This window comes from Crocuta crocuta, unplaced genomic scaffold, assembly GCF_008692635.1.
Source record: "Crocuta crocuta isolate KB4526 unplaced genomic scaffold, BGI_CrCroc_1.0 scaffold4, whole genome shotgun sequence".
NCBI classification, from domain to species: Eukaryota; Metazoa; Chordata; class Mammalia; order Carnivora; family Hyaenidae; genus Crocuta; species Crocuta crocuta.
In genome coordinates this window covers 4,320,206-4,346,327 of record NW_027529996.1, presented here as the reverse complement: position 1 = coordinate 4,346,327, position 26,122 = coordinate 4,320,206, and the positions used below count along the sequence as shown (strand labels likewise).

The window sequence follows — 26,122 nt, the reverse complement described above, 5'->3', positions numbered from 1 at the left end:
TGTGATAGACCAGAGAGGCTTTTCTTTTTAGGAAGGAAGTACCTGGGCAATAGCACCACATTTACTTTTCTAGGTTTCTTTCTCATGAGCATCTGGTGTGGGAGCTTCAATTTCTCCTCTACCTTGATTGACCCTTTGATCGGGGGCATTGTGAAATTACTCACAGTGTCACACACTCTAACCTCAGAGCACACTCAGGATCTTTGTTTGGATTATCTTTGCATTGGAGTTAACTTTAAATCAGTGCCTTAAGAATGGCTTTATTCGAGAATAAATATCTCAAAAACTATCAGCTAGAATGTCACCATTTTAGGAGAAATAAATATTCAGTATAATTTTTGAGCACCAGTTCCTAGTTAGTGGTAGCTGTGCCAAAGAGCAGTTTCATTGGTAAATATCTGATTTGGATTTAGTAACTAGTCAGGAAGAATAATTCATTTTTTTAAGACATCTTTTTTTAAGATTTGTTTAAAGTCCCCTCTGTTTATTTAAGTCACCCCCCAATGTGGGGCTCGAACTCATTACCCTGAGATCGAGTTGCATGCTTTTCTGACTGAGCCACCCAGACACCCCAGATTTTCTTTCTTTTTTATTTTTTTGATGTTTACTTATTTTTGGAGAGACCGAGCACGAGTAGGGGGCGGATAGAGAGGAAGAAGACAGAATCTGAAGCAGGCTTCAGGCTCTGAGCTGTCAGCACAGATTAGGATGTGGAGCTCGAACCCATGAACCATGGGATCATGACCTGAGCTGAAATCAGATGCTTAACCGACTGAGCCCACCCAGGTGCCTCCCAGGTTTTCTTTTTTTAAAGGACATTTTACTTTATATTTCATTTTGCATCTGTTTGATGAGCCAATAAGAATATTCTGTTGTTCTTGAGACTGTTTTATATTTATTTCATATTGTTCACAGCTGCGCTGTTCATATGTAGCTGTTTAAATTTGAATTAAATAAAATTAAAAATTAATTTCCTTAGTTGCACTAGCCATATTTCTAGTGCTTGATAGAAACATGAGGTTAGTAGTTATGATAATAGACAACACAGATGTAGAACATTTCTACTATCGCAGAAAGTTCTATTGGGAAGTGTTCATCTTATAATATGCAGAATGGTGACAGTCTCATATATTGCAGCTGTTGATGTGACAGCTTCCTTTGTCTCTGAAGGTAGATTTTTTTCATTTCACAGTCCCAGTAATATACTTGGTATTATTAGCCTTTTAAATTTTAGTCATTTGGTGCATATACAGTGGTATCTTTAGTTTTACTTTGAATTTCCTGTTGAAAACATGTTTGGAAAAAAGTGTTTTTAGGGTTTCACTTTCATCTCTTGACTTTTAGCATTTTTGCTGTGATGTGCCTGGGTGTTTTTTTTTTTTTTTTGCTACCCTATTGAGGATTATGGGACTTGTTGAATCTCTGCGTTACTGTCTTATCATTTTTCCAAAATTTTGATGGTTACCTCTTCACATATTGCTTCTCTCTCTTTCCATTCTACAAGTCTAATGTGAGGCTTTTTCACCATATCTCATATTTTCCTTATGTTTTCTCTTGCATCTTCCATTTTTTCTCACTATGCTTCAGTCTAAAAATAATCTTTTAACCAGTACTTCTCACCTGTTAAACCTCTCCATTAATTCTAAATTTCAGTTATTGTAGTTTTCATTCTAAAATGTCTGCGTATTTCTTTTTTTGTGATTTTCAGTTCTGTGTATGTTATCTACTTTGTCATCTAATTTCTTAATTATAGTTATTTTAAATTCCTTGATTCATAAGTACAATATCTGGTATTCCCAATTTCTGTGAACTTGAATAAAAAATTATTTCTTTTCATTAACCACTAACTGATTTTTATCATTTCCTTTAATTATGAAACTAGGCAACAAAGTCACAGGCATACCTGCAAATTTCAGATGCTGTCGTATTATATTATCATTGCTATAGATACATTGAAATACATATTGTTTATGCTTGTCATTGTTTTGAAATTATAGATCTGCCTCTAGGTTAGTGATGCAGTAGTACAGAAACTCACATATTATGTCACAAATTTAAAAAATTATTTTAATAGTTTTTTCTTTATAGCTGGTTTCCATTATATGCCTAATGCAGTTTTTTAAAAGATGTTTAGAAAACATACTAAGAAGGAGCCCACAGACTTCAGAGTGCAAAATGGTCCAGGCACAAAAAAATGGTTCTGTATAGTGTAGGTCAGATTGCATCCTTGCTCAACTCAAAGCATTCTGGTGGTGTCTTCTCTTTTCTCTCAGAGAGAACAAAAGCCAAGGTCCTTTCAGGGGCTTACATGGCCCTCCATGATCTGCATCGCCCCACCTGCTGCATTCTGACCTCCCCAACTCCTGCTTGGTTGCACACTCTGCTGCAGTTACATTGGGGAAATGCCAGGTACACCCTTGCTGCAGGTCCTTTCTAATAGCTATTGTTTCTTCTTGGAACACTTACTCAAAGTGTTGTCATAGCCTACTCCCTCACTTCATAACCCACTCAGTCACTTACTTCCTGATGATACTATTTAAAATATTTATCTGTCTCCTTGGTACACATTTTCAGTCCTCTCTGCTCTATTTTTTCCCATATACTCATTACAGTTTTTCATAGTCCATATTTTCCATTAGTTTAGTACTGCTTTTGGGAGTGGGGCTCATCATAGGCTTCAGTTACTGACAGGTTGGACCTTTAGCAATAATAGGTCCACTTTGGAGAGTTACCATTGGTCCCATGCATAACTTCCATCCCTTCTTCCACTGCCATTTCATTTATAAGCATAATGCATTAACAGTGACGTGGATGATGACAAAAGCTAGCTACTCTCAACTGAACTGGCCAACTCATTTTGCGTGGTTTATTGCCTCTTTCAGCGTTGATGTCCTCTGGGATTAACATGTGATACAAAGAGCTTCGTATTTGGTGTCCACTTTTGTGTGTCTGTCCACATGCATCCTCCCCACATTTCCTTATCTCCATCTCTTGATCTTTCCTAGGGTTTAGCTGTCATCTTCTAGAGATCATGTTTCTCACCAATGTACTTGAGTTTTTGCTCACCTCATTCAGTTACCATGATGTCATCTAGATAATGGACCAGCATGAATTTCTTCACATTGTCCAGATGGTCCAGGTCTTTTCTGAGTATGTTAAGACAAAGGACCAGAAAAGAAATGTAGCCCTGGCTCAAGCGTGCACATGTGTGCTGCTGTTTGTCACCTGCGAATGTCAACTGCTTTTGGTCCAGCTTCCTAATAGAGGTAGAAAAAGATGCTTTACCAGATCATTCACTTACCTAACAGGGACAATAACCCTGTCTTTATAGGCTGCCAGAGAGGCCCTCTGGCTCTCACACTATAGTCTTTACTTGGTGAATGAGTCAGTCTTAGCCTTTCATTGTCTTTGTTCATTGTACTGACTACCTCAGGTAATAGCTATTCAGTTCTGTAGTTGTTTCAGTTCTTCCTTTTCCCGTACCTCTCAGATGCCTGAAATAGCACAGCAGCCAGTGTCTGTCTCTTCACAGTGAAGTTGTGGCACTTGCAGCTTCACTGTTGCAGCACTGTGGGGACTCTGTACCACCCGTGATGGGGTCCTCACTCTTAGCCAAGTCAGTGATGAATACCCCTCCAGGGTCTCATTTTGGAATTGTCTTCATAGGACCATTTTTGGTACCAACTCTCTCAGGTCAGGTTCTCCAGAAACATACTTTGAAACTTTGGGATTTGCATGCAGAAGGTCATTTGAGGAATGCTCATGAGATCAGCCCCTGTGAGAGAAGGTGCAAGGGAAGGTGCAGAAATTGCAGCGTCATGCAATGGCAGAAGCAGCCACAGCTGATCCCACAGGGAGATCTGAAGTTGGTATAATTCTTCCAGCATATCCTAGACTGAAACAGAGGGCTGGGCCATTTTACTGCATGTTGGCATTGAAGGTGGGCTACTTTGGAATGGTAACATAATCTTGGATGAGGGAGTTCCTTGGGTAGCCATCAGCATATCAAATCCTGGAAGCTGGGGGAATGAGTAGAGCAGTGAGAATGGAAGGGATACCATAGTATCAGAGGAATAAAGGAGGAGATGAAAGCTTATTCCAATGCCTTACCTGTGAGGGGGACATGGTGGGGAGAATCCGTATACCTTCCTGAGAAGACTGGAAGGGATGGGATACAGAATATAGGTCTAAGACTTGCCTTGGTCAGGAAGAGGTTTACATCCACCATTGTAATCAAAGAGGAGGAGGGAGAGAGGTGTTCAGATGCAGATAAGTTTATAACACTAGTAAGAGGAAGTTGAGCCAGTTGTTTGTTTCTTTTGGGAAAGAACCAGNTCGATTCAAGTTACGTCTGAGGGGAGTCCTCTGAGCCTCCTGTATTTCAACATTTACTTCCTTCCCCAGGTCGGGGAAGTTCTCTGCTATAATTTGTTCCAGGACTCCTTCAGCACCTTTCCCTCTCTCTTCCTGATGAGTAGAGATTTTAACAGATTGCTGTGGTGAGTGGGAGGAGAGCGCTAACAGGGTAACCACTAGTGTTGAGGACCCATTTGAAGTTGATGATCTTGCTTTCGAAGAATTATCAATTTGTGCTCTTGTGCAACTTTTTTTCTGGCGATGCCTAATGTAGTGAAAGTGTAAATATTATGCCCAGTGTCTTACACACCTGTTTTCTTTTTTCTTTTTCAAAGCCATCAGATCAAGTCGTTGCAGTATAGTAACACAGGAGACATGATTCTTGTTGTATCTGGAAGCTCTCAGGCTAAAGTGATTGACAGAGATGGTTTTGAAGTGATGGAATGTATAAAGGGAGACCAGTATATTGTGGACATGGCGAACACCAAGGTAAGCATTAAACAATATTTTAGTGAATTTAATTAATTCAGCCCACATTTATTAACAACTTGCTTGAGTTGCTATAATTCATCCATCCTATAAGTTAGTGTCTGGTTTTAAACAATGAATTATTTCTTGCAATTCTGTGGATTGACCAGGAAGTTCTTATGCTTTGTATAGTATCAGCTGGGGCACTAGGATGATTTTAAAGTTTAAATGCATCATTCACATGGTTTATAGTTGGTGCTCTTCCCCATGGTATCTATCCTGCTCGCAGCTCTCTCCACCTCCCTACTATGTGCATGAGCAAGCATGTGTTCTCTCTCTCTCTCTCTCTCTCTCTCTCTCTCTTTCCACATGTCTAGTTTGGGCTTTTTCACAGTGTAGTGGACTTAGTTTGAGTTTGACTTCTTGCTTGATGACTGGGTTCCATGAAGGATGAGCATGGAAACTTCAGATTTTATAAGGTCTGGCTTCAAGTCTTATGTAGCATCATAGGGCCAGTCCAAATTGGAGGAGAGGGGAGACAGACTCTACCATTTGGTGGTTGAATGTCAAGATCACATTGTAAAAGATCATGTGGATGGGGAGATATGGATGCAGCCATCTTTGTAAACAAGAGACCACAAACTTACTATGATGTACCAGGCTTTAGGACAAGAATGAGAGTCTCATCAACCTTTTACATAAAGATTTTAAGTGAGATAATATTTTAAAATTACACTAAATATCAATTACCTATAGCTGCATAAATTCTATCAAACTTAATGGCTTATTTATCATTGCTAATATATCTGTGGGATGGCTAGGCTTGGCTGCAAGTTAGTTAGTGCTAGGTCTCTTCCATATGTTTAAGTTCCTGCTTCCACTAGCAAATTGCCTGAAGGAAACCCCAAATCTGGAAGCACATTTGAAGTCTTTGCTCATATGTCCATGGACATTCCATTGGCCACAGCAAATCACGTGACTGTCAGTAACATCAGTACACTGGAGAAATATTCCCAGGTCTTTAGTGAGAGGAACTGCAGTATCACATGCCAAAGCTGGAGGATGCAGGAGGGGTGATGGATTGGGAACAATAATGCAATTTACCACATATATATTAGTGTCAGTGGATATGATTGATGCAGAATTTTGAGCCTCAATTTTAATTTTGATTTTTACTCTTTCCTTCCCTATCTGTCCTAGTACCTTCTTCTAAACCCCTAATCATGATTTGTAACTAAATCAAATTCTTATATATATGAGATTTGATTATCTTAAGAAAATACAGTGGATTCTCATTATTTGTTCTTTTCGTATTTGCACTCACCTATTTGCTAAAAAATTTTTATAACCCCACAATCAGTATACAGCTCTTTTATGGTCATTTGCAGATGTGCACTTGTACAGAGTGGCAAAAAAGGATTTGAAAAAGCTGATGCTCTTCTTGTTTCAGCTCTCATGTTCTAATCAAGTGTGGTTTTCGTGATCTCTGTAGTGTTGCGTTTTTCTTACTAAGGTGCTTTTTGTTGGTGATTTTGCTGTTTAAAATGGCCCCAGCTATAGTGCTGAAGTGCTGTAGCACTGTCTGATGTTCCTAAGTGTGAGAAGTCCAAGATGTGCCTTCAAGAATACAGATGTTAGTTAAACTTCATTCAGGCACAACTTACAGTGCTCTTGGCTAGGAGTTCAATGTTTATGAATCAGAAATATATATTATTATATGGCTGTCCTTAAACAAAAACATAAACAAAGTCATATATTGATTGCTTGATGAACATGTGACCAGAGACTTGCAGGAACCTAACCCTGTATTTGATAATTCAGTGTTTACAGAACGTTATAGACCATAACTACTACAACTAAGGAGAATTGACTGTAATCTACTTTACTGTGCCCTGGTTAAGCTAGTGGAATAAATAAATATACTATGTTTCAAATTGCCTTCTATTGAACCCCAGGGAAGTGCCTCTCAACTCTAATGAGGATCACAGTCTCATGCATTTTTTATGTTTAGTCTTTTTAAAGTTTATTTTATTTTTGAGAGAGAGAGAGTACAAGTAGGGGAGGGGCAGAGAGAGAATGAGACAGAGAATCCCATGCAGGCGCCGAGCTGCCAGCCTGACATGGGGCTTGAACACACGAAATCATAAGATCATGACCTGAACCGAAACCAAGAGTTGGACACTTAACGGACTGAGCCACCTAGATGCCCCTTGACTAATTGTATTAAGTGCCCAGTATATGTTGGGGTGATTCAAACAGAATTCAAATATAATTTAAGCATACAATTATATTGTAGTGATGACTTCAGTAGTTTCTTTTTTTCTTGTATTCTATTAGAATTTCTCATTCTTCTCTCCTTAAAATCATTGTCCCTAGGATTTCACCAAAGATGATATTGTGAATGAGTGTGGTAAGGAAAGAAAGCAGATAGGGATATCGGTCCCTCTCCCTGTCTTAGACTCAGTTAATTCTGCTTTTATCTGCTGTATTTGAAGCTTTTGGGAATCCAAAACTTTATAAACAACTGATTTGTGGAAATGAAACCTCCTATTTATTCTCTTTTTAGCTTGTATTTACCATAGACATTAGTTCTTAAAAAGTATGAGGAAGAGAAGTTTTTGCCAGTCTCTAAGCTCTTCTTAATTGTTTCAGTCACTCAGGGCTTCTTACCTTATAAAAAGATGAAGACTTTGTGGATTTAAGTTTTAGCTAACAAAATTCAAGAAGAAAGGAACATGGTTAGTTCTCTTGCTGGCTCTTTCTGCAGTCTCAGACTTACAGTACATATAATAAGATAATTAGGAAAGTAGGACAGGGGTAGACAAACCAATCTATATAGAAACACAAAAAATTAAAATTAACATATTAAGTTATCAGAGTTATCTTTTACCTCCTTAGTTAAGTTTATTCCTAAGTGTTTAATTGTTTTTGGTGCTCTGGTAAGTGGGATTAATTTCTTTCTTTCTTTTTCAGGAAGTTCTTTGTTAGTGTATGGAAGTACTGTTGATTTTTTTGATGTTAATTTTGTGTCCTGCAACTTAACTGAATTCATTGGTTAGAGCTAAGAATTTTTTGTTGTTGAATCTTTAGGATTTTCTATATTTAGAATCATGTCATCTGCAAAGAGAGACAATTTTACCTCTTACTTTCCGATTTTGATACATTTTCTTTTTTTATCTGATTCCTCTAGTTATGACTGCCAGTACTGTCTTGAATAAGAGTGATGATGAGAGTGGGCACCATTGTCCCTTGTTCCTGATCTTAGATGAAGAGCTTTTAACCTTTCACCATTGAGTATGATTTTAGCTGTCAGCTTGTTATGTATGGCCTTTATTATGTTGAGATTGATTCCTTCTATGTCTAATCACAAATCTGATAAGGGGTTAATATCCAAATTTTGTAAAGAACTCAGACAGCCCAATAGCAAGAACAAAAGAAAATGAACTCAATTAAAAAATGGGCAAAGGAGGGGCGCCTGGGTGGCTTAGTCGGTTAAGCGTCCGACTTTCGCTTAGGTCGTGATCTTGCGGTTCGTGGGTTCGAGCCCCGCGTCGGGCTCTGTGCTGGCTGCCAGCTCAGAGCCTGGAGCCTGTTTCAGTCTGTGACTCCCTCTCTCTCTGACCCTCCCCTGCTCACGCTGTCTTTCTCTCTCTCTCCTAGAAATAAATAAAACATTAAAAAAAAAATGGGCAAAGGACCTGAATAGATATTTTCTGAGGAAGATGTGCTAAAGGCCAACAAGTACATGAAAAGATGCTCAATATGACTTTAGGGAAATGCAAATTAAAACCGCAGTGAAATATCACCTCATGCCTGTTAGAATGGCCATTATCAAAAAGACAAGAGATAACAAATGCTGGTGTAGATGTAGAGAAAAGGGAAACCTTGCAGTGTTGGTGGGATTGTAATTGGGGTAGCCATTGTGGAAAACAGTATAGAAGATTCTCAAAAAAAGTTAAAACTAGAACTACCATATGATCTGGCAATTTTTCTTTTGGGCATATATCCAAAGGAAATAAAAACATGAGTTTGAAAAGATATCTGCTCGTCTATGTTCATAGCAGTGTCATTTGCAATAACCAATACATGGAAACAACCTGTGTCTATCGATGGATAAATGGATAAAAAGTTGTGGTATAATACACACACACATATGGGGTGGAATATTATTCAGCCATAAAAGATGAGGAAATGCTACTGTTTACAATGGCATGGATGGAACTTGAGGCGTTATGCTAAATGAAATAAACCAGATGGGTAGACATACTGTATGATCTCACTTATATGTGGAATGTAAAAAACACCACCATCCCCCGCCCCCCCAAAAAAGACCACAGACTCACAGGAAAGGACACCATACATGTGGTTACCAGAGGCTGAAGGTGAGGGATGAGGGAATTGGAAGAGGGAAGTCAAAAGGTACAAATTCATAGTTATATGATAAATAAGTACTAGGGTTATAATTAGGGGTGTAATAATGTACAACATTATGACTATAATACTGTATGATATATAGGAAAGTTGTTATGAAAGTAAATCCAAAGAGTTCTCATCACAAGGAGAACTCTTTTTTTTTTTTTTTTTACTTTTTTCTTCCTTATATTGTATATGTATGAGATGAGGGATGTTGGCTGAACTTATTGTGATAATTGTTCCATAATATATGTAAATCATATTATCATGCTATATGCCTTAAACTTACACAGTGATGTATGTCAAGTATTTCTCAATAAAACTGGGAAAAAATTTTAGTTACTAATGTGCAAAAAAAGACTATATATTGTAACCATGTACTATAACTTATCCCACTTTGCCTAATATTTCCATTTTGATTTCAAAATCATGGTTAATATTTACTCTTTCCATTTCCTAGAAGCAAATATAATTAATTGACTATTTACTTGTCTAGGAAATGTTACTGGTATCTTAATTGCAATCTTTGGCTTGAGTAATGGGTTTTGGAAATGAAAGAATTATTGTTTGAAAGTAGTCAATTTCATGGGACACTTTTTTTTCCCTTAACTTTTTAACCTCTTTTCTGATTCCAAGAGTAATTAGTAACTGTGGCTTTACTGGAAATGGCAATGAATAGGACATTAAAGGAAACAATTAAGTATATCTGATCTCTTGTGATTAAAATATTATGTACTTTAAATATAAACAGGCCTCTAATTATATTGTTAAATTTGTATCTCTAATCTTTACATCACTGTGTGTGTATGTGTATGTATTTTTAAGTATAGTCATAATGATACAGAAGTGCTTTTTTCTTTTGTATACTACAACACAGTGGATTACAGGGAGAATAATTACACTTACATCTTGAAAAAATAAAGTTTATTGGGTTTCTAACAGTAATTCCTGTCAATTATAGAAAATTGGAAAAGAAAAAATAACTCATAATTCTACTACCCAAATATAATCATTTAGAACATTTCAGGTTCTGTATGTCTGTATTTTCCTTATGCATATGAAAAACGTGTTTTCTGATCATAGCAGAACCTTTACATCAGTTATTGCTTGGAGTCACGTTTTGTATGTTCTGCCATCTTGAGGTTATGTGTGAGTGCTGCAGGGTCTGCAGTAAGGTGCAAGGATAGGCCTTGGGGATGGGGGTGAGGGGCAGAGGGCTTCTTACTTCAGCCTGAGGAGTTCTGGTTTTATCTGTTTTATGTGTTCGAGTTTTTCATAAGATATCCTTTGTAAATCAGGTTCTGCTGTTTTTGTTTTTGTTTTTGTTTTTTTTTTAAACATGAAGATCACTGGTCTGGAGTTCATGAGATTATTGTTTAATGTATGTGGGGAAAATAGGATCTTCTTTGGGTTTAGGTAAGTAGTGTTAAATTCAAAAGAAATCCAACTGAGTAAATTTAACGCTCCTATTGTTTTTATTCAATGATTTGTGAATTTGGCAGCATCTCTTCTAGTAAATAGTCTAAAGAAGTTGCAAGGAGATATACAAAAGGGAATGTTTTCAAAGGCAGAGAGAGGGTGGGACAAAGAATTTAAAAAGAGGGGGAAAAAAAGGATTATTTCCTCCAAGGTTATGCCTTCCTTTTGGGGGAACAAACGGGTCTATTGGTTGGAAAACCTCACTGGTGCTGATCAGGAAATTCCAGACTGACTGGTTAAGATTACTGTCCTGGGAGAGTGAAACAGTACTTAGGTTAGGTATTAAGTTTCTTTTTTGGTGCTTTGGTCTTAACATAAGTGACTCCATTTTGTGTTTGTTGTCTCTTTTTTAATATTAAGAAAGTAGGACAAGGATAAGAAGGAATCAAACTTTAAACTATTCAAAAGCATACTTTAAAATCTTAGTTGTATTGTCATCTAAAACTCATTTATTCTAAACCAGAATTTTGGTACATTACTTCCAATCAGAGAGTGTTTTTCTCACTTACTTTGAAGTCTTACACACACACTTTGCCTGGGATTCAAATGGACCTCTTTGGCCCACATCCTACAAATGTGTGACTATTAAATGTCTATCCTTCACTGAGAAGTATTTCTATACATCAAAACTCCATAACAAATCAGAATTTTGTTAAATTAAAAAGTGTTTTCATAGATTATTAATAAGTGAATGCCTATAATTATAACCTTAGAATTTCATTTATTAAACTTCCTGTTGTCAGTTCATCTAGAGTTAATATTGTTAAGTGCATTTCCGTTGGATTATCTTCAACCATTTTTCTCTTCAACATCAAAACAATTCTGTTGAATTTCTTTCTTAATTACATGACCAAAGTGGTAGAGGACCCTAGAATGCTTGGGTTTTTAACAGGGCAATCTCTCCTTGAATATCCTTTAATTATGGAAATTAGAAGCTTTATAAATAATTACAGGAAAAACATGTTTTCAAATATTTATTTATATTTGGATAGTACATGTAGTTATTCTGAGCTCCAGCCACTCCAAAAATTTTCTATTATTATTTGGAGATGAAACATATTAGTCATATCCTTTAAGGGTAAATATGATTTCCTAAGAAGTAAAACATTTTAAACTGTGAATTCTAGGTATATTTTTGTTTCTGTAAGCAGTTTTAACTGATGGTTTTAACCACAAATATAAACTCCCAAAAAGTGCAGTGATTTGAAGCACATTGTGTTTCTTTCCAATTTCTGAATATTTCCAGAGCTTTTTATCTAATAGACACTCCCTAACACTGGTTTATGTCCTTTTGACACATCCCTGTCACTTTTGGGGTACTTTCTTAAATTTTGGCACAACAAAATGTTCCTGGCTCATCTTGTACTTTTCCTGCTCTAATGTTACCCATTTCTGTATTGATCCCTGGCTCCTTTTAATAGGGAATTCTGTTTATGAATCTAGATCTTGGCACTGGGTATGTTCACTGATGCTGGGGCACCATTGCCTCTAGACTATTTCAGGAGAGAGAGCTGGGATGGGAGGTAAACCAAACAACCAAATGTATATATATATATTTATATATTTTTTATTTTATATACACACATATATATATACACACAAACATATAAAATCATGAGTTTGCACTGATCTATCCAGTAATTCTAATCTAACTTCCTAGCCTTTCCCCATTCTATATTTGTATTTCACTTCTCCAACAGTGAGAAATTTGGCTTATAATATCATCACTATATTAATTCATTTGTTCATTGTTACTGTGCATAGAAAGTAGTTTCAGAATTGCTACATTCATAGTCATGGTTGTAGGCAGAGTTCTAAGATGACCCCCAAGATTCCCTGCTCTTCCCCTTGAGTATGGATATGAACTATTAACAGGACCTAACACCCTATGATTAGATTATGTTGAATGGCATAGTTGAGGAAGGAAGATCTTCATTGGATCCTGTCTAATCCAGTGGGCCCTTAAAAGGATTGGGCTATTCCTGGCAAAAGATATTTGAAATGTGGGAGGGATTTGACCTGAGGGAGAGTCCTTGTTGCTGGCTTTGAAGATGTAAGCAGACTTACATGGGTGAGTTGGATATATAGCTAAGGTGATTTCAGAGCAAAGTGTTGAAGGTGCTGCCTGGTTGCCTCTTGCTGCTCATAGTAATATCTGAGAGAATAAAGTTAAATAGATTATTAGAGAGGTACCAGTACTAGAGGATTTAGTTTATTTTGAGCCTATCCAGATGGTAAATAATGTTAAAATGAAGAAATTACTTCTTGAAGTATAGCACAGAGAAGAAACTAAGGGTGTATATATAACCTTTTGCTAAAACCTCTGAAAGATCATAAGGTCAGATTACTCAGTTATACTAAATAAAGGCTTTTTCAGGAAATTAATGTATGCCTCACAGATTTTCTCAACCAAACCAGGTGACCTCTAGGAAGCTTAAGGATATTACTCCTTAGCCATTTCATCAGGAGTTACAAATAAAGAGGGGATTATTTTGCAGACATTTGCAGGCATGGCTTTTGTTTAATTTAGATTCAACATGAGAAGGATTCTCATTTGCTGACTTTGAAGATGGAGTAATCCATGTGGCAAGGAAGGCACACAGCTTCTAGATATTGAGAGCAGCCCCCAGCTGACAGCAAGGAAATGGGCATCTCAGTCCTACAATTATGAGGAACTTGGATTCTACCAGAAACCTAGTAAGCCTGGAAGCAGATTTTTGCCCAGAGCTTCCAGAGAGGAATGCAGCCCTATCACCATCCTAATTTCAGTCTGTGAGACCCTAAGCAAGGAATCCAGATGGACTTCTGACCTCCAAAACTGTTAGGGGCTTAAACCACCTCCAATTTATTAGCTAAGTTTGGTGATTTCTTACACAGCATTGATAACTAATACAGTTCTGCAAAAACTAAATGTGCCAGGTAATAATGCAAATACATGAGGAGGTGTTAGTGGTTGTGATCACACATAAGAGCAAGCAGGAGTTGGCTTTCAGTGAGAGGAGGGAATATATTTACATTGGGAATGGTGGGGTTGTGGAGGGCTCATACCCACATTTGTTTATAGGCCATGGGACTTAGGTAGGAAACTGAAAATTCCACCATCTAGTGGCAGGGTCATTAGTTTTGTGTCGGGAGATGTAGTGATGAAGCCTTCAGTATGATAGTAAAGACTTAGAAGCTGTTGAGGGTTGTGAGAGAAAAATGACTAGAAGAAATGTGGGAGTATTAAGGGCTATAGAATGTAGATTTGCAGACGTCATTCTGTATATTTGTATGATACACTTGAATCTTATTTGGGAGGCTAGGTGTTTGAATGGAATACAGTGATGGGGGAGGAGGGAGTTATTCCAGAATAAAGATTGGTCATTGTAGGTAAATCAAGAGGACTCTCAGGTTTATGCCTAAGGAGTGTGGTCGATATTGAAAATTAAAAAAAAAAAAAAGTTGAAGAACTGGAAGATAGAAAGTTATGTGACCAGTAAATGGAATATCTAGTGCCTAGCACATATCAGCTGAAAAATATGTGTTAAAACAATAAGTATTGGCAATACATGGCTTCAGAAAAGGAACTATTTGTGGTAATGGCAGAGTTAGCCATAGTTGGGGCTGCTAAAAGGTGTTGGAAGAAGAGGTCACTGGAGTTGAGTAGATTAAAGAGACTGAATTTATCTCTTGAATGTGTTCAAATGGATTTTAAAATCGCTCAGGAACTAGGAAGACTTGGACTTAAGTCTTTGATTCATAGAAGAAAATGACTAAGAGTATGGATGGAATACAATGGGTTGGCAAACTACAGCTGTGGGCCAAATCCAGCCTGCACCCTGATGTTGTAAATAAAAGCTTTATTGGAAACAGCTATGCCTGTTCATTTACCATTTACTATTGTCTGTGGCTGCTATTGTGCTACAGTGGTAGAGTTAAATAGTTGCAGCAGAGACCGTGTGGCCCACAAAGCTTAAAATACTCATTATCTGGCCCTTTTGAGAAAAAGTCTGCCAACTCCTGCACTGAAGCTGTAAATGTTTTCTGTAGCAAAATGTATGCACACAGATTTTTTCCTGACAGTTTTAGGAACTTTGGCGATTCCTAAAACAGCCTATGAATGGACTCTGGTGAAGAAGAACTTTTGAATCAAAGTTCACACTGTATTCTTGGCTGCATTTCTTTTCGTCATATGAGTTGCCTGTTTGTTAGCTCACCATGAGAAAGACATGGGTATTTTCATTTTGGTGGGTCACAGAGCCTCACCTCATTCAGTGACTACAGATGGCACTGCATCAGGGCAACTGTTTTACAGTTTTTCTTGTGTGATAGCCACAAGAGTATGTACAGAATAGTACAGAACAGCACACCCTCCCATCTGTGTATCCCCCATCTGTGTATGTGTGTGTGTGTGTATGTGTGTGTGTGTGTGTGTGTTTAGAGGAAACCAATATTGATCATGGTTCATTAATGTCCTCTCTTTAGGGAAAGTATAACATATTTATGAGAAAAATGGATGTTTAATTCTTCTAGGCTATTTCCATTTAAGCCTGTTAAATAAAGAAAGGGATTTTTTCAGGAGTGTCTATGTTTAGATGAAGGAGAAAGAGAGAAAAACTAGTTTATTTGATGAAAAACTGTTTTGGTCACTGGCTGTTCTTTAATAGGTGTCACTTTAAAATTTTTTCCGCTAATGTTAGCCATAGTACTGAATCTGTTTAGATACATTTAAGAATCCTTAGTTGAACTTGATTTTTGTTATGACTAATTTTGGTCATTGTTTTAACACATGGGTACTTAACATTCCCATTGCCTTTGTCATGCTCCTATCTTACAAACAAGAAACAACATTCATAGTCTTTTAGATATTTTACAGTTTAACCTACTATTTGTGTTTGTATTCGGGATACTCAACAGCTAAGGTGAACATATGTCCTTTTATCTTAATATCTTCTGTAATAGGGATCATTTTCTTTTGGTCCTCTTAAAAAATATCCTTTATATTACAAGATGCTATTTCAACTTTAATCAACAAATGTCAGTAAAAGACCTGTTTTCTGGGGCCTGCCATTAAGACCTGCATGGTGTCGGTGAGTTGTTGGGTTGCTGTTCAAAGTGTAGGAAGTGATGTTCTAAGCACTGGACAGAGCAGCATCTTTCTGTAGAACCCCTGAGTATGGGCGTGGGAGATGAAAATGGTAAAGTAGGAACTGACTGGGAGGTAAGCAGACTATGCATTAGATTACGGGGCGAAGCAGAGACGTCAGGGGAGATGGGGCTCAGTTAAGCAGAGGAGGAGAATGCACATATGGAGTAGTCTGCAAGACTGAGGAAGCCAAAGTAGTTAGGCTCTAAGTCCTCAGAGCTGGGCATGTATGTCTTGGCTTATTGGGGTTTTCCCTTTATTGCAAATTATGAGCTGTTTTCCTGGTAATGGGGTGAAACTAGACAAGATAGCTGTTTACTGCTAGGCTTCAGAAATTATTTTTTTTTCTTAAATAAGCATAGTCTGACAAATTTGTTTTGGAAAGAGATTACTGAGGCCCCTGATAATACATAATCCTATGTATTATCAGCCAATCAACTAATTATTAGCTTTCAATACTACCTTAGGTACACAGTGTTGAAGGGACCCGAATTCACTTCTCTGTTCATGGCAGCCTGCCATCATGTGATATCTGATGGGCAGTTCTCAGTTCCCATGAACCATCCATAACTCTCAGCAGTGTCTGATACAGTTGATTACTCCACTTCTTGATATACCTTCTTACCTGACTTCTAATTTACTGTGCTCTCCCAGTTTTCTTCTTACCTCATTGAGTGTTCCTTTTCACTCCGGTTTTGCTGCTCCTTCTCTCATTCAGCCTCCAAATGTTGGGAGTGTCCAGCTCATACTGTTACACTGAACCCTCTTTAGTATTTATATTTGCTTCCCGATTGATCTCATCTGGTCACATGGTTTTGATGTGGAAATGTTGGGCTTCAGAGAAAACCATCAAGAAAGAGTTCTTGGGATGTCTTTGGTGCAAACAAGTGATTTTATTAAAGCACGGGGACAGGACTTCTGGGCAGAAAGAGCTGCAGTGGGGTTGTGATGGGTGACTGATTACATACAGTCAGGTTGGGAGGGGTCTAAGCAATTTTGGAAACAAGGTTTCCAGGGCCCTGAGGGGGCTACTAGCTGTTGTTCAGAAAGGGTCATTTATTATTGTCTAGCAAACCCTCCGTCATGAGACCTTCAGATGTATAGTGGGCCACATGCTTGGAGGATGATTACGAACATATATCTTGGGGGGTGGAGATATAAGAAGTTTCCAAAGGAATTTCTTTATGTTTAAAGCAGACTAACAGGATCCTAGGGGGTTAGGATAATGTTAAGATTGCCTTTTGCCCTTAGCAAAGTGTCAACATTTAGGCAGCTGAGCCCCCAGGGGAAGGTCACTCTGCCTGTTTCAAGGGCTTGTGAATGGGTTGTAAGTTGTAAGAAAATTTAATTTTTCCTTTTGCCTTTGTTTCCCACATCAGTTTTAAATGTCATGTATAGACACTGATGACTTACAATTTATGTTTCTTGACCTGTCTTTTCACCTGCCCAGTATTACCAACTACTTACTTCACAGTCTCACTTGGATGTATAATAGGCATCTTAACCTAAAATACGCAAAAAGGAAATTGTGACTTTTCTTTCTAGACATCCTCTTACTGCAGGCATTTGTATCTCAGTAAATGGCGTCACCACTCACTAGCTGATCAGCTGAAACACCTGTGAGTTCTACTTGACTCCTCTTTCCCTCACACCTCACATCTGCCCCATTATCCCAACATGTTTTGCCAACAGAGCTTTATGAATAAAGCTGCTGTAAACATTTGCATGTAGGTTTTGCATAGGCATAAAATTTTAAATCAGTGGAGGTGATACCCAGGAGTGTGGTTGCTGTGTAACATGGTCAGACTAGCCAATATCTTTCAAAGTGGTGGTGCTGTTTTGTATTCCCACCAGCAGTGACTGAGAGGTCCTGGTGCTCTGCCTCCTTGCCAGCAACTGGTGGTGTCCGGTGGTTGGAATTTAGCATTCTTATAGGTCTTTAATGGCAGCTGGTTGTTTTAGTTTGCATTTCCTTAAAGACTAATGATGTTGAACATCTTCTCATACTATTTTTATTGCTATCTTTATTTTATACATTCTTTGGTGCAGTGTCCATTTAATTTCTTTTTCCTATTTTGGAGGGTAGGGAATATTTGTTTTCTTCTTGTTTGTTCTTGAGAGTTCAAAAAAATATTCTGGGTGTATATCCTTTTTCAAATGCATGACTTGTAAATATTTTCTCCTATTGTGTGGCTGGTCTATTCATTTTCTTTGTAAAAGTTTGTAAAATTTTGATGAAGTTCAGTTTATCAGTTTTTTCTTTTAGGGATCATGTTTTGGGTTTTGGTCAGAGAACTTCGCTGAACTCAGAGTCACAAAGATTTTCATCCATTTTTCTTATAGGAGTCTTACTCTTTAATGTTCTGCACTGATTCTGTGATCCATTTGAGCTGATTTTTGTATAGAGAGTGAGAAATATGTCAAGGGGTTTTTTTTTGGGGGGGGGAGGCATATAAATGACCAGTTATTTCACTATCATTAGTTGAAAAGACTGACTTTACTGAATTGCCTTTGCATATTTGTTCAAATATAAATTGATGATATTTGAAAAAGTTTATTTTGAGACTCTCTATTCTGTTCCATTGCTATGTGTATACCCTTTCACGAATATCACACTGCCTTTGTTACACCTTTGTAGTATGTCTTAAAATTCGGTAGTGTGAGTGCTCTTTGTTCCTTGTTTTAGTTGTTTGGGTTTCTTTTATTTCTTTCTATTTTAGTTTCTTTTTTTTTTTTTTTTTAAGTTTATTTATTTATTTATTGAGAGAGAGAGAGAACGAGAACAGGCAGGGGAGGGGCAGAGAGAAGGAGAAACAGAATGCCAAGCAAGTCTCTGCAGTATCAGTGGGGTCCATGTGGGGCACAAACTCATGAACCATGAGATCACCTGAGATCAAGCCAAGAGTTGGATGCTTAACTGTGCCACCCAGGTGCCCCAGTTTCTTTCTTTGTTTTTTTTTTTAAAGTTTTTATTTTAATTCTGGTTTGTTAACATACAGTGTTATATTAGTTTTCAGGTGTTCAATATAGTGATTTAACACTTCTATACAACACACACATCTCAAGTGCACTTTCTTAATGCCCATCACCTATTTCACCCATTCCCCCACCCACCTGGTAACCATCATTTTGTTCTCTATAAGAGTCTGTTTCTCAGTTTCTCTCTCTTTTTTTCCCTTTGCTCATTTGTTTTGTTTCTTAAATTCCACATATGAGTGAAATCATGTGGTATTTGTTTTTCTCTGACTTATTTTGCTTACTATTATACTCTTCAGCTCTATCCATGTTGCTGCAAATGGCAAGATTTCATTCATTTTTATGGCTTAGTAATATTCCAGTGTGTGTGTATGTGTGTGTATCAATCACATCTTCTTTATCCATTCATCAGTCACTGGACACTTTGGTTGCTTCTGTAATTTGTCTATTGTAGATAATGCTGCTATAAACATAGGAGTGCATGTGTCCCTTTGAATTAGTGTTTTTGTATTCTTTGGGTAACTAGTGCAATTGCTGGATCATAGGGTAGTTCTATTTTTAACTTTTTGAGGAACCTCCTTTTGTTTTCCATTGTGGCTATATGGGTTTGCATTCCCACCAACAGTGCACAAGGGTTCCTTTTTCTCCTCATCTTTGCTTGCTAACACCTGTTGTTTCTTGTGTTGTTGATTTTACCCATTCTGACAGGTGTGAGGTGATATCTCATTGTAGTTTTGCTTTGGGGCTATTTTAGTTTCTTTTTCATACACGTTTTAGAGTCAGTCATCCTGTTTATATATGCAGAGAACACTGCTGTGATTTTGTTTGAAATTATTTTGAATCTAAAGATCATTTGGAGAGAATTGACATCTTAACTGTTTGGAGTCTTTTCTATCAACAACAGTATATCTCTTTTTTATTTAGGTCTTCTTTTTTTTTCTTTTTCCAGGTTTTATTGTTTTTAGCATAGAGCTCCTAAACAGATTTTATTAAATTCATACTTAATTTACACATAAAATTTTCATTTTTTAAACACATTATAAATGGTATCACTTAAAAATGCCTAGTAGAATTGGCCAGTGTAGCTTGGAGTTTTCTTTTTCCTGTTTTCAAAAATTTAAGCTATGAATTCCATTATTTGATAAGTACAGGGCTATTCATGTTATTTCTTTGTTCTTGGGTTGAGATATGATTGTGACTTTCATGGACTTGGTCCATTTCCTCTAAGTTAGCAAATTTATATACATAGAATTAATAGTAATATTTCTTTAGGGTCATTGCTCATATTTTTTCTTTTTTTCCTGATTTGGCAGTTTGTGTCTTCTCATTTATCTTGGCCTGACTAGATGCTTTTCAATTTTATTGATTTTTTTCAAAGAGCAAATTTTTTTTTATCTCATTCATTTGTATTTCTTTTTTTTAGTTCTGTCTTCAACATTGATTTCTATTCTTACACTCTTCCTTTTGCTTGCTTTTCCTATTTCTTTTTCTAATTCTAGTATTTTAAGGTGGATGCTTTAATTATAGACTTGTTTTATCTTTTTTTTTATGTTTTATTTATTTTTGAGAGAGAGAGAGAGAGAGCGTGAGCAGGGGAGGGGCAGAGAGAGACGGCGACACAGAATCTGAAGACAGGCTCCAGGCTCTGAGCTAGCTGTCAGCACAGAGCCCGACGTGGGGCTCGAACCCACGAACCGTGAGATCATGACCTGAGCCGATGCCCAACTGACTGAGCCACCCAGGCACCCCTTATCTTTTCTTTTTTTAATTCTTGTTTTAATGTTTATTTAGTTTTGAGAGAGAGAGAGAGACAGCGTGTGAGTGGGGTAGGGGCAGAGAGAGAAGGTGACACGGGATCCCAAGCAGGCTCCAGACTCTGAGCTGTTGGCACAGAAACCCAATGTCAGGCTCAAACTTGTGAATGGCCAGTTCATGACCTGAGCCAAAGTCAAAACGCTCAACTGACTGAGCTAGCCAGACACCCCTTGTTTTAAATAGAACAATGCAGTGCTATAATTTTCCATGTAAGCATTGCTTTAGCTGCATACCACAAATTTTGAGATATATTTTCATTTTCATTCAGTTCCCTTGGAACTACCTCTTTTACTGATGGGTAATTTAGCAGCATAATATTTAATTTCCAAATATTTGGGGATTTTTCTGTCATCTTTCTGTTACAAATTTCTAGTTTAATTCCCTTATTGGAATTTAAGCACATTTAAGTTTAATATAATTATTGCTATGGTTGGATTTAAATTTGGTGAGGCTTGTTTTGTGATCTAGAATATGATTCGTCTTAGTTACTGGGCTGTGTACACTTGTGAAGAATATGTATTCTGCTGTTGCCAGGTGTAGGGTATTCTGTTTATGTAAGGTTAGATCAGTTCATGGAGTTGTTGTTTTCTATATCCTTGCTGATTTTGTCTGTGCTTATTTTTTCAATAGTATTTTCAGTTCTTTCAGTTTTAGCTTCATCTCTTGAAACTGTGTTGTATTGGGTGCATATACACTTAACAATTGCTATGTCTTTGTGATAAATTAATTCTTTTATAATTATATAATGTCTCTCCTAATCTCTGGTGATTTTTCATGTTATGATTTCTACCTTGTGTGATACTAATATATTCACTCATGCCTTTTTTTTTTTTAGTGTTTATTTATTTATTTTCAGAGAGTGTGAGTGAGCTCAAGTGCCAGAGGGGTAGAGAGAGAGAGGGGGAGAGAGGGAATCCCACACAGATTCTGGATTGTCAGCACAGAAGGCTGATGTAGGGCTCAGACTCACAACCATGAGATCATCACCTGAGCCAAGATCAAGAGTTGGACAGTTAATGAACTGAGGTACCCAGGCACTCCTCAAGCTTTTAAAAAGTTATTGTTTGCTTGGTATATTTCTTTTGGTATTCATTTATTCAATAACATTTATTGAGCGTCTAGTAGGCAAAGCCCTCATGTAGTTTATATGCCAGTGGGGAGACACGAAAATATACAAAAACATATATTGTATAACAAAATCAGAGAGTAATAAGTGCTATGAAGAAAAATGAAGCAGATTAAGGGGATGGAGAGTGATGAGGGGCTTCTTTAGATAGAGTAATCAGGGAGATCTCTGAGGGAGTGGCATTCAGCAGAGGTCTGGATGAAGGATCCTTGAAGGAGCCAGGCACACGGATATCTGAGAAGGAGCCGTGCAGAAAGAGGAACAGCAAATGCAAGGCCCTGAGTCAAGGTGCTTGTTATGTATTTTTCGATTCTTAATTTTTAACTTTCTTTGTCATATTTCAAGTCAGATTCCTGAAAGAACTGTAATTGTTAGACTTTGTGTTTTAATGTATAATGGTAATTATTGTCTTTTAATTGGTGTGTTTAGGTCATTTTAAGTTTAATGTAATTATTGATAGGGTTGGATTTAGTTCTACCATTTTATTATTTTTGGTTCTTTCTGTTCTTTTTTCTATGCTTCATCTTTCCTGATTCCTTTTAAATTATCTGAGTATTTTTAGAATTCCATTTTTATTTACCTGTAGGATTTTAATTATGCTCTTTGTATAGTATTTTAAGTGGTGCTTTTAGGGAACTATAAAAATAAATTACGTATAATTTTCTTAGAATTAATATTTGACCATTTCAAGTGAAAAATAGAAATTGTGCAACCACATAAGCTCTTTCCTCAGTCCTGATGTAGTTGTTGTATGTTATGTTTACATATGTTGAAAATCCTATCAGGCAACAATAATAATTTTTGTTCTCAACAAAAGTTAAAGGTGAAAAATATTGTTCTATTTACTCAGGTATTTACCCTTTCTTTTGCTGTCCTTTCATTGTTTATATTCCAGTTTCTCTTTGTTATCATTTCCCTTTCACTTGAAGTAGTCTTTCTTTTTTAATTTTTAATTTTGAGATGGAATGCATAAACCATTAAATTTACTCATTTAGTTTATGTTCAGTGGCTTTTAGTATATTCAGTGGTTCTTAGTATATTCATGGAATGTGCAGCCGCCCCCACAATCCAGTTTAGAACACTTTTGTCATCCCCAAAAGAAACTATCAGAGACAATAAAAAGATCAGTGATTGTCAGGGAGTAAGGGACAAGGAGTGATGATGAGGAAGAGCACAGAGGATTTTAAGACAATGAAACTAGTCTGTATGATAAGACAGTGAAACTAGTCTATATGATGTTATAATGGTGGATGTGTGTCATTATAAATTGTCCAGATCCATAGAATGTACAATATCAGGAGTGAACCTGAATATGAACTGTGGAATTTAGATTAATATGATGTGTCAGTGTAGGTTTATCAGTTGTAACAAATGTACTGCTGTGATGGGGGATATTGATAATAGAGGGAAGCTATGCATGTGGGAGCAAGGGCTATATGGAAAGTACCTTCCTCTCAATATTGCTGTGAACCTAAAACTGTCCCAAAAAGTAGTAAAAAACAAAATACTCCCTGTCCCTTAGCCAGCATCCCCGACCCTCCCACCTCTAATCTTCTGTCTCTATAGATTTGCCTTTTCTGGATATTTCATGTAAATGGAATCATACAGTGCGTGGCTCTTTTACTTAGCATGTTTTTGAAATTTATCCATGTTGTAGCATGTATCAATATTTTATTTCTTTTCATTGTCAAATATCGTTCCATTGTATGGATACATTTCTCTCTTCTTCAGTTGATGGATATTTGTGCTGTTTCCACTTTTTTCTTATTAGGAATAATGCTTCTATGAGCTTTCATGTACAAGTTTTTGTGCAGAGATATGTTGTCATTTCTCTTAGATGTTTACCTAGGAGTGGAATTTCTGGGTCCTTTGGTAAGTCTGTGTTCAGCATTTTGAGGGACTGTCAGACTGTTTTCCAAACTGTTTATAACATTTTACATACCCACCAGTAGTGTAGGATGGTTCCAGTTTTCTACATCCTTGTCAACATTTGTAGTTTTCTCATGTTGTTGTTGTTAATTATAACCATCTTCAAGGTGTGAAGTGGTATCTCCATGGTCTGTGTTGACCATCTTTCTGTGTATATATTAGCCATTTGTAAATTTTCTTTAGAGAAATGTCTGTTCAAATCCTTGCCTAATTGTAAAATTGGGTTATTTGTCTTTTTATTATTGAGTTCTAACAGTTTATATATTCTAGATATTTGTCCTTTATGTGATAATATGATTTGCAAATATTTTCTCCTATTCTTTGGGTTGTCTTTTCATGCTGTCAATAGTGTCCTCTGAGGCACAAAAGTTTTAAATTTTGATGAAACTCAATTTATTTTTTCCTTTGTTTTATGCTTTTAGTGTCATTGCCTAACCCACAGTCATGGAGAATTATGCTTATATTTTCTTTTAAGAGTTTTATAGCTTTAGCTTTTACATTTAGGTCTGTGATCAGTTTAGAGTTAATTTTTTTGTGTGGTATGAGGTAGGTGTCCAACTTTATAGTAAGTATTCTTAAAATAATAAAATAATTTTTGAATTTCTTAGCTATTCTTTGAATTTCTATATAAAATATATGATCAATTTTCAATTTCTGTCACATTTCTTTTAAAGCAGAATCTTTTGGTGACAAGTTCTCTTAGTTTTCTTTCATCTTACAGTGTCTTTATTTCACCTTCATTCCCAAAGTACATTTTCTGTACATTTATGTTGACAGTATTTTTCTGTCAGTACTTTAAAAATGTTGGTCCACTGTCTTCTGGCTTTATTTTTGTTAGTAATTATGCAGTATTTCAAGTATCTGTTTTTCTTTATGTAATGTGTTGTTTTTTATATTTGCTTTTAGAATTTTTGTTCTCTATTTTTGGACTTTAGTGCTTTATTATGTGTCAAGGTGTAGGCTTTTAAAAATTTATTTATTATTACTATTATTATTATTTTTTGTTTTGTTCATCCTGTTTGGCATTCACTGAGGTTCTTGGATCTCTAAATTTACCTCCTTCACCATTTTTGGGACATTTTTAGCCATTATTTCTTCAAATATTTGTCTGTACCTCTCTCTCTTCTCCTAAGTCTCATGTAATATGAGTACTAAACTTTTTGATACTGTCTCATAGCTTTCTGTGATTCTGCTCATTTTTTCCTGTTAGATTAAATTATTTCTTTTGATCTGTCTTCAAGTTCATTGAGTCTTTCTCAGACATTTCCATTCTATTGGGCCCCTACAGTGAACTTTTTATTTCCATTGTTATATTTTTCAATATGACCAAGCTTCCATTTTTAATAGTTTATTTTTCTTTGCTGAGCACTTATATCTTTGCATTTGTTTCAGATGTGTTTGCTTTCCCTTTATGTATCATGGTTATAAACACCAATTTTAAGTCTTTTTAAAAAATGTTGATTACAACATTTGGATCATTTTGTGGTTGGCATCTTTTATTATTTCTTAAGAGCTGGTTAGATTTTCCCAGTTCTTAATTAAATGTGATTAATTTTAGGTTGTATCTTTCATATTTGAATATTGTGTTATGATATTCTGAGTCCTGTCCAAAACCTCTGGAGAATGCTGAATTTTCGTTTCTTTGTCTGTGTGGTTTCTTTTTTGGCTGAGGGTGAGCCTAATTAGATTTAGACTCTAAGTCCTGATCTGCTTCCTATGAGTATTAATTTTCAAAGCATTTTTGTATGCTATTCTGGTTTGCTTCATGTACATGTTACCCAGGGGTTCATATGGACCCTGGCTAGTAGGTTTCACACAGTACACCTCAGGACTGAGTGGAGGACTTTTTGTACAGATTTAAAGGATATTTTTCTCCAGATTTCTTACCCTTCACCTTATGATTTTTCCCTTTATTCTCTTTCAGGGATTTCTGTTCTGATGTTGCTGAAAATCACTCTTTTTATGCATTGAGAGGGTGCCCATACTGTAGCTTATGCCTCCTGGCAAAGCTTGACTGGGGTAGAAAAATAAAAATTTCTCTACTCCACAGCAGCTGTTTTCTTTCTTTTTAAAAACGTTTATTTATTTGAGAGTGAGGAAGGGGCAGAGAGAGAGGGAGAGAGAGAAAATCCTAAGCAACCTCCTCACCAGCAATGTGGAGCCTGATGTGGGGCTTGAACTTACAAACCGTAAGATCATGACCCGAGCCAAAATCAAGAGTCAGACACTTAACTGACTGAGCCACTCAGGCACCCCCATAGCAGCCGTTTCTCTCTGTTGGTGGGAAAAGGCAGTGTAGCTACCCACTGATGGCATTTTCCCAAATGTAAAGCATAGAGTATCAGAAAGGTTCTATTCTACTTATGTTGGTAGGTGATCTGCTTTCTTGTTAATACTGGCCTACTAGAAAGCATGGAGTGTCAAAAGTGCCA

At 36.7% G+C, this 26,122-nt stretch overlaps 1 protein-coding gene across 1 annotated transcript in view; it reads left to right on the top strand.

Annotated features, from left to right (window-relative positions):
- Nucleotides 1-26,122, top strand: part of WDR70 (WD repeat domain 70) — a 272,504-nt gene that overhangs the window by 84,935 nt on the left and 161,447 nt on the right. The window contains exon 8 of the mRNA XM_077763475.1: nucleotides 4,692-4,845. Within this exon, the coding sequence (XP_077619601.1) occupies nucleotides 4,692-4,845 (154 nt within the window). The remainder of the gene's footprint in view (nucleotides 1-4,691; nucleotides 4,846-26,122) is intronic.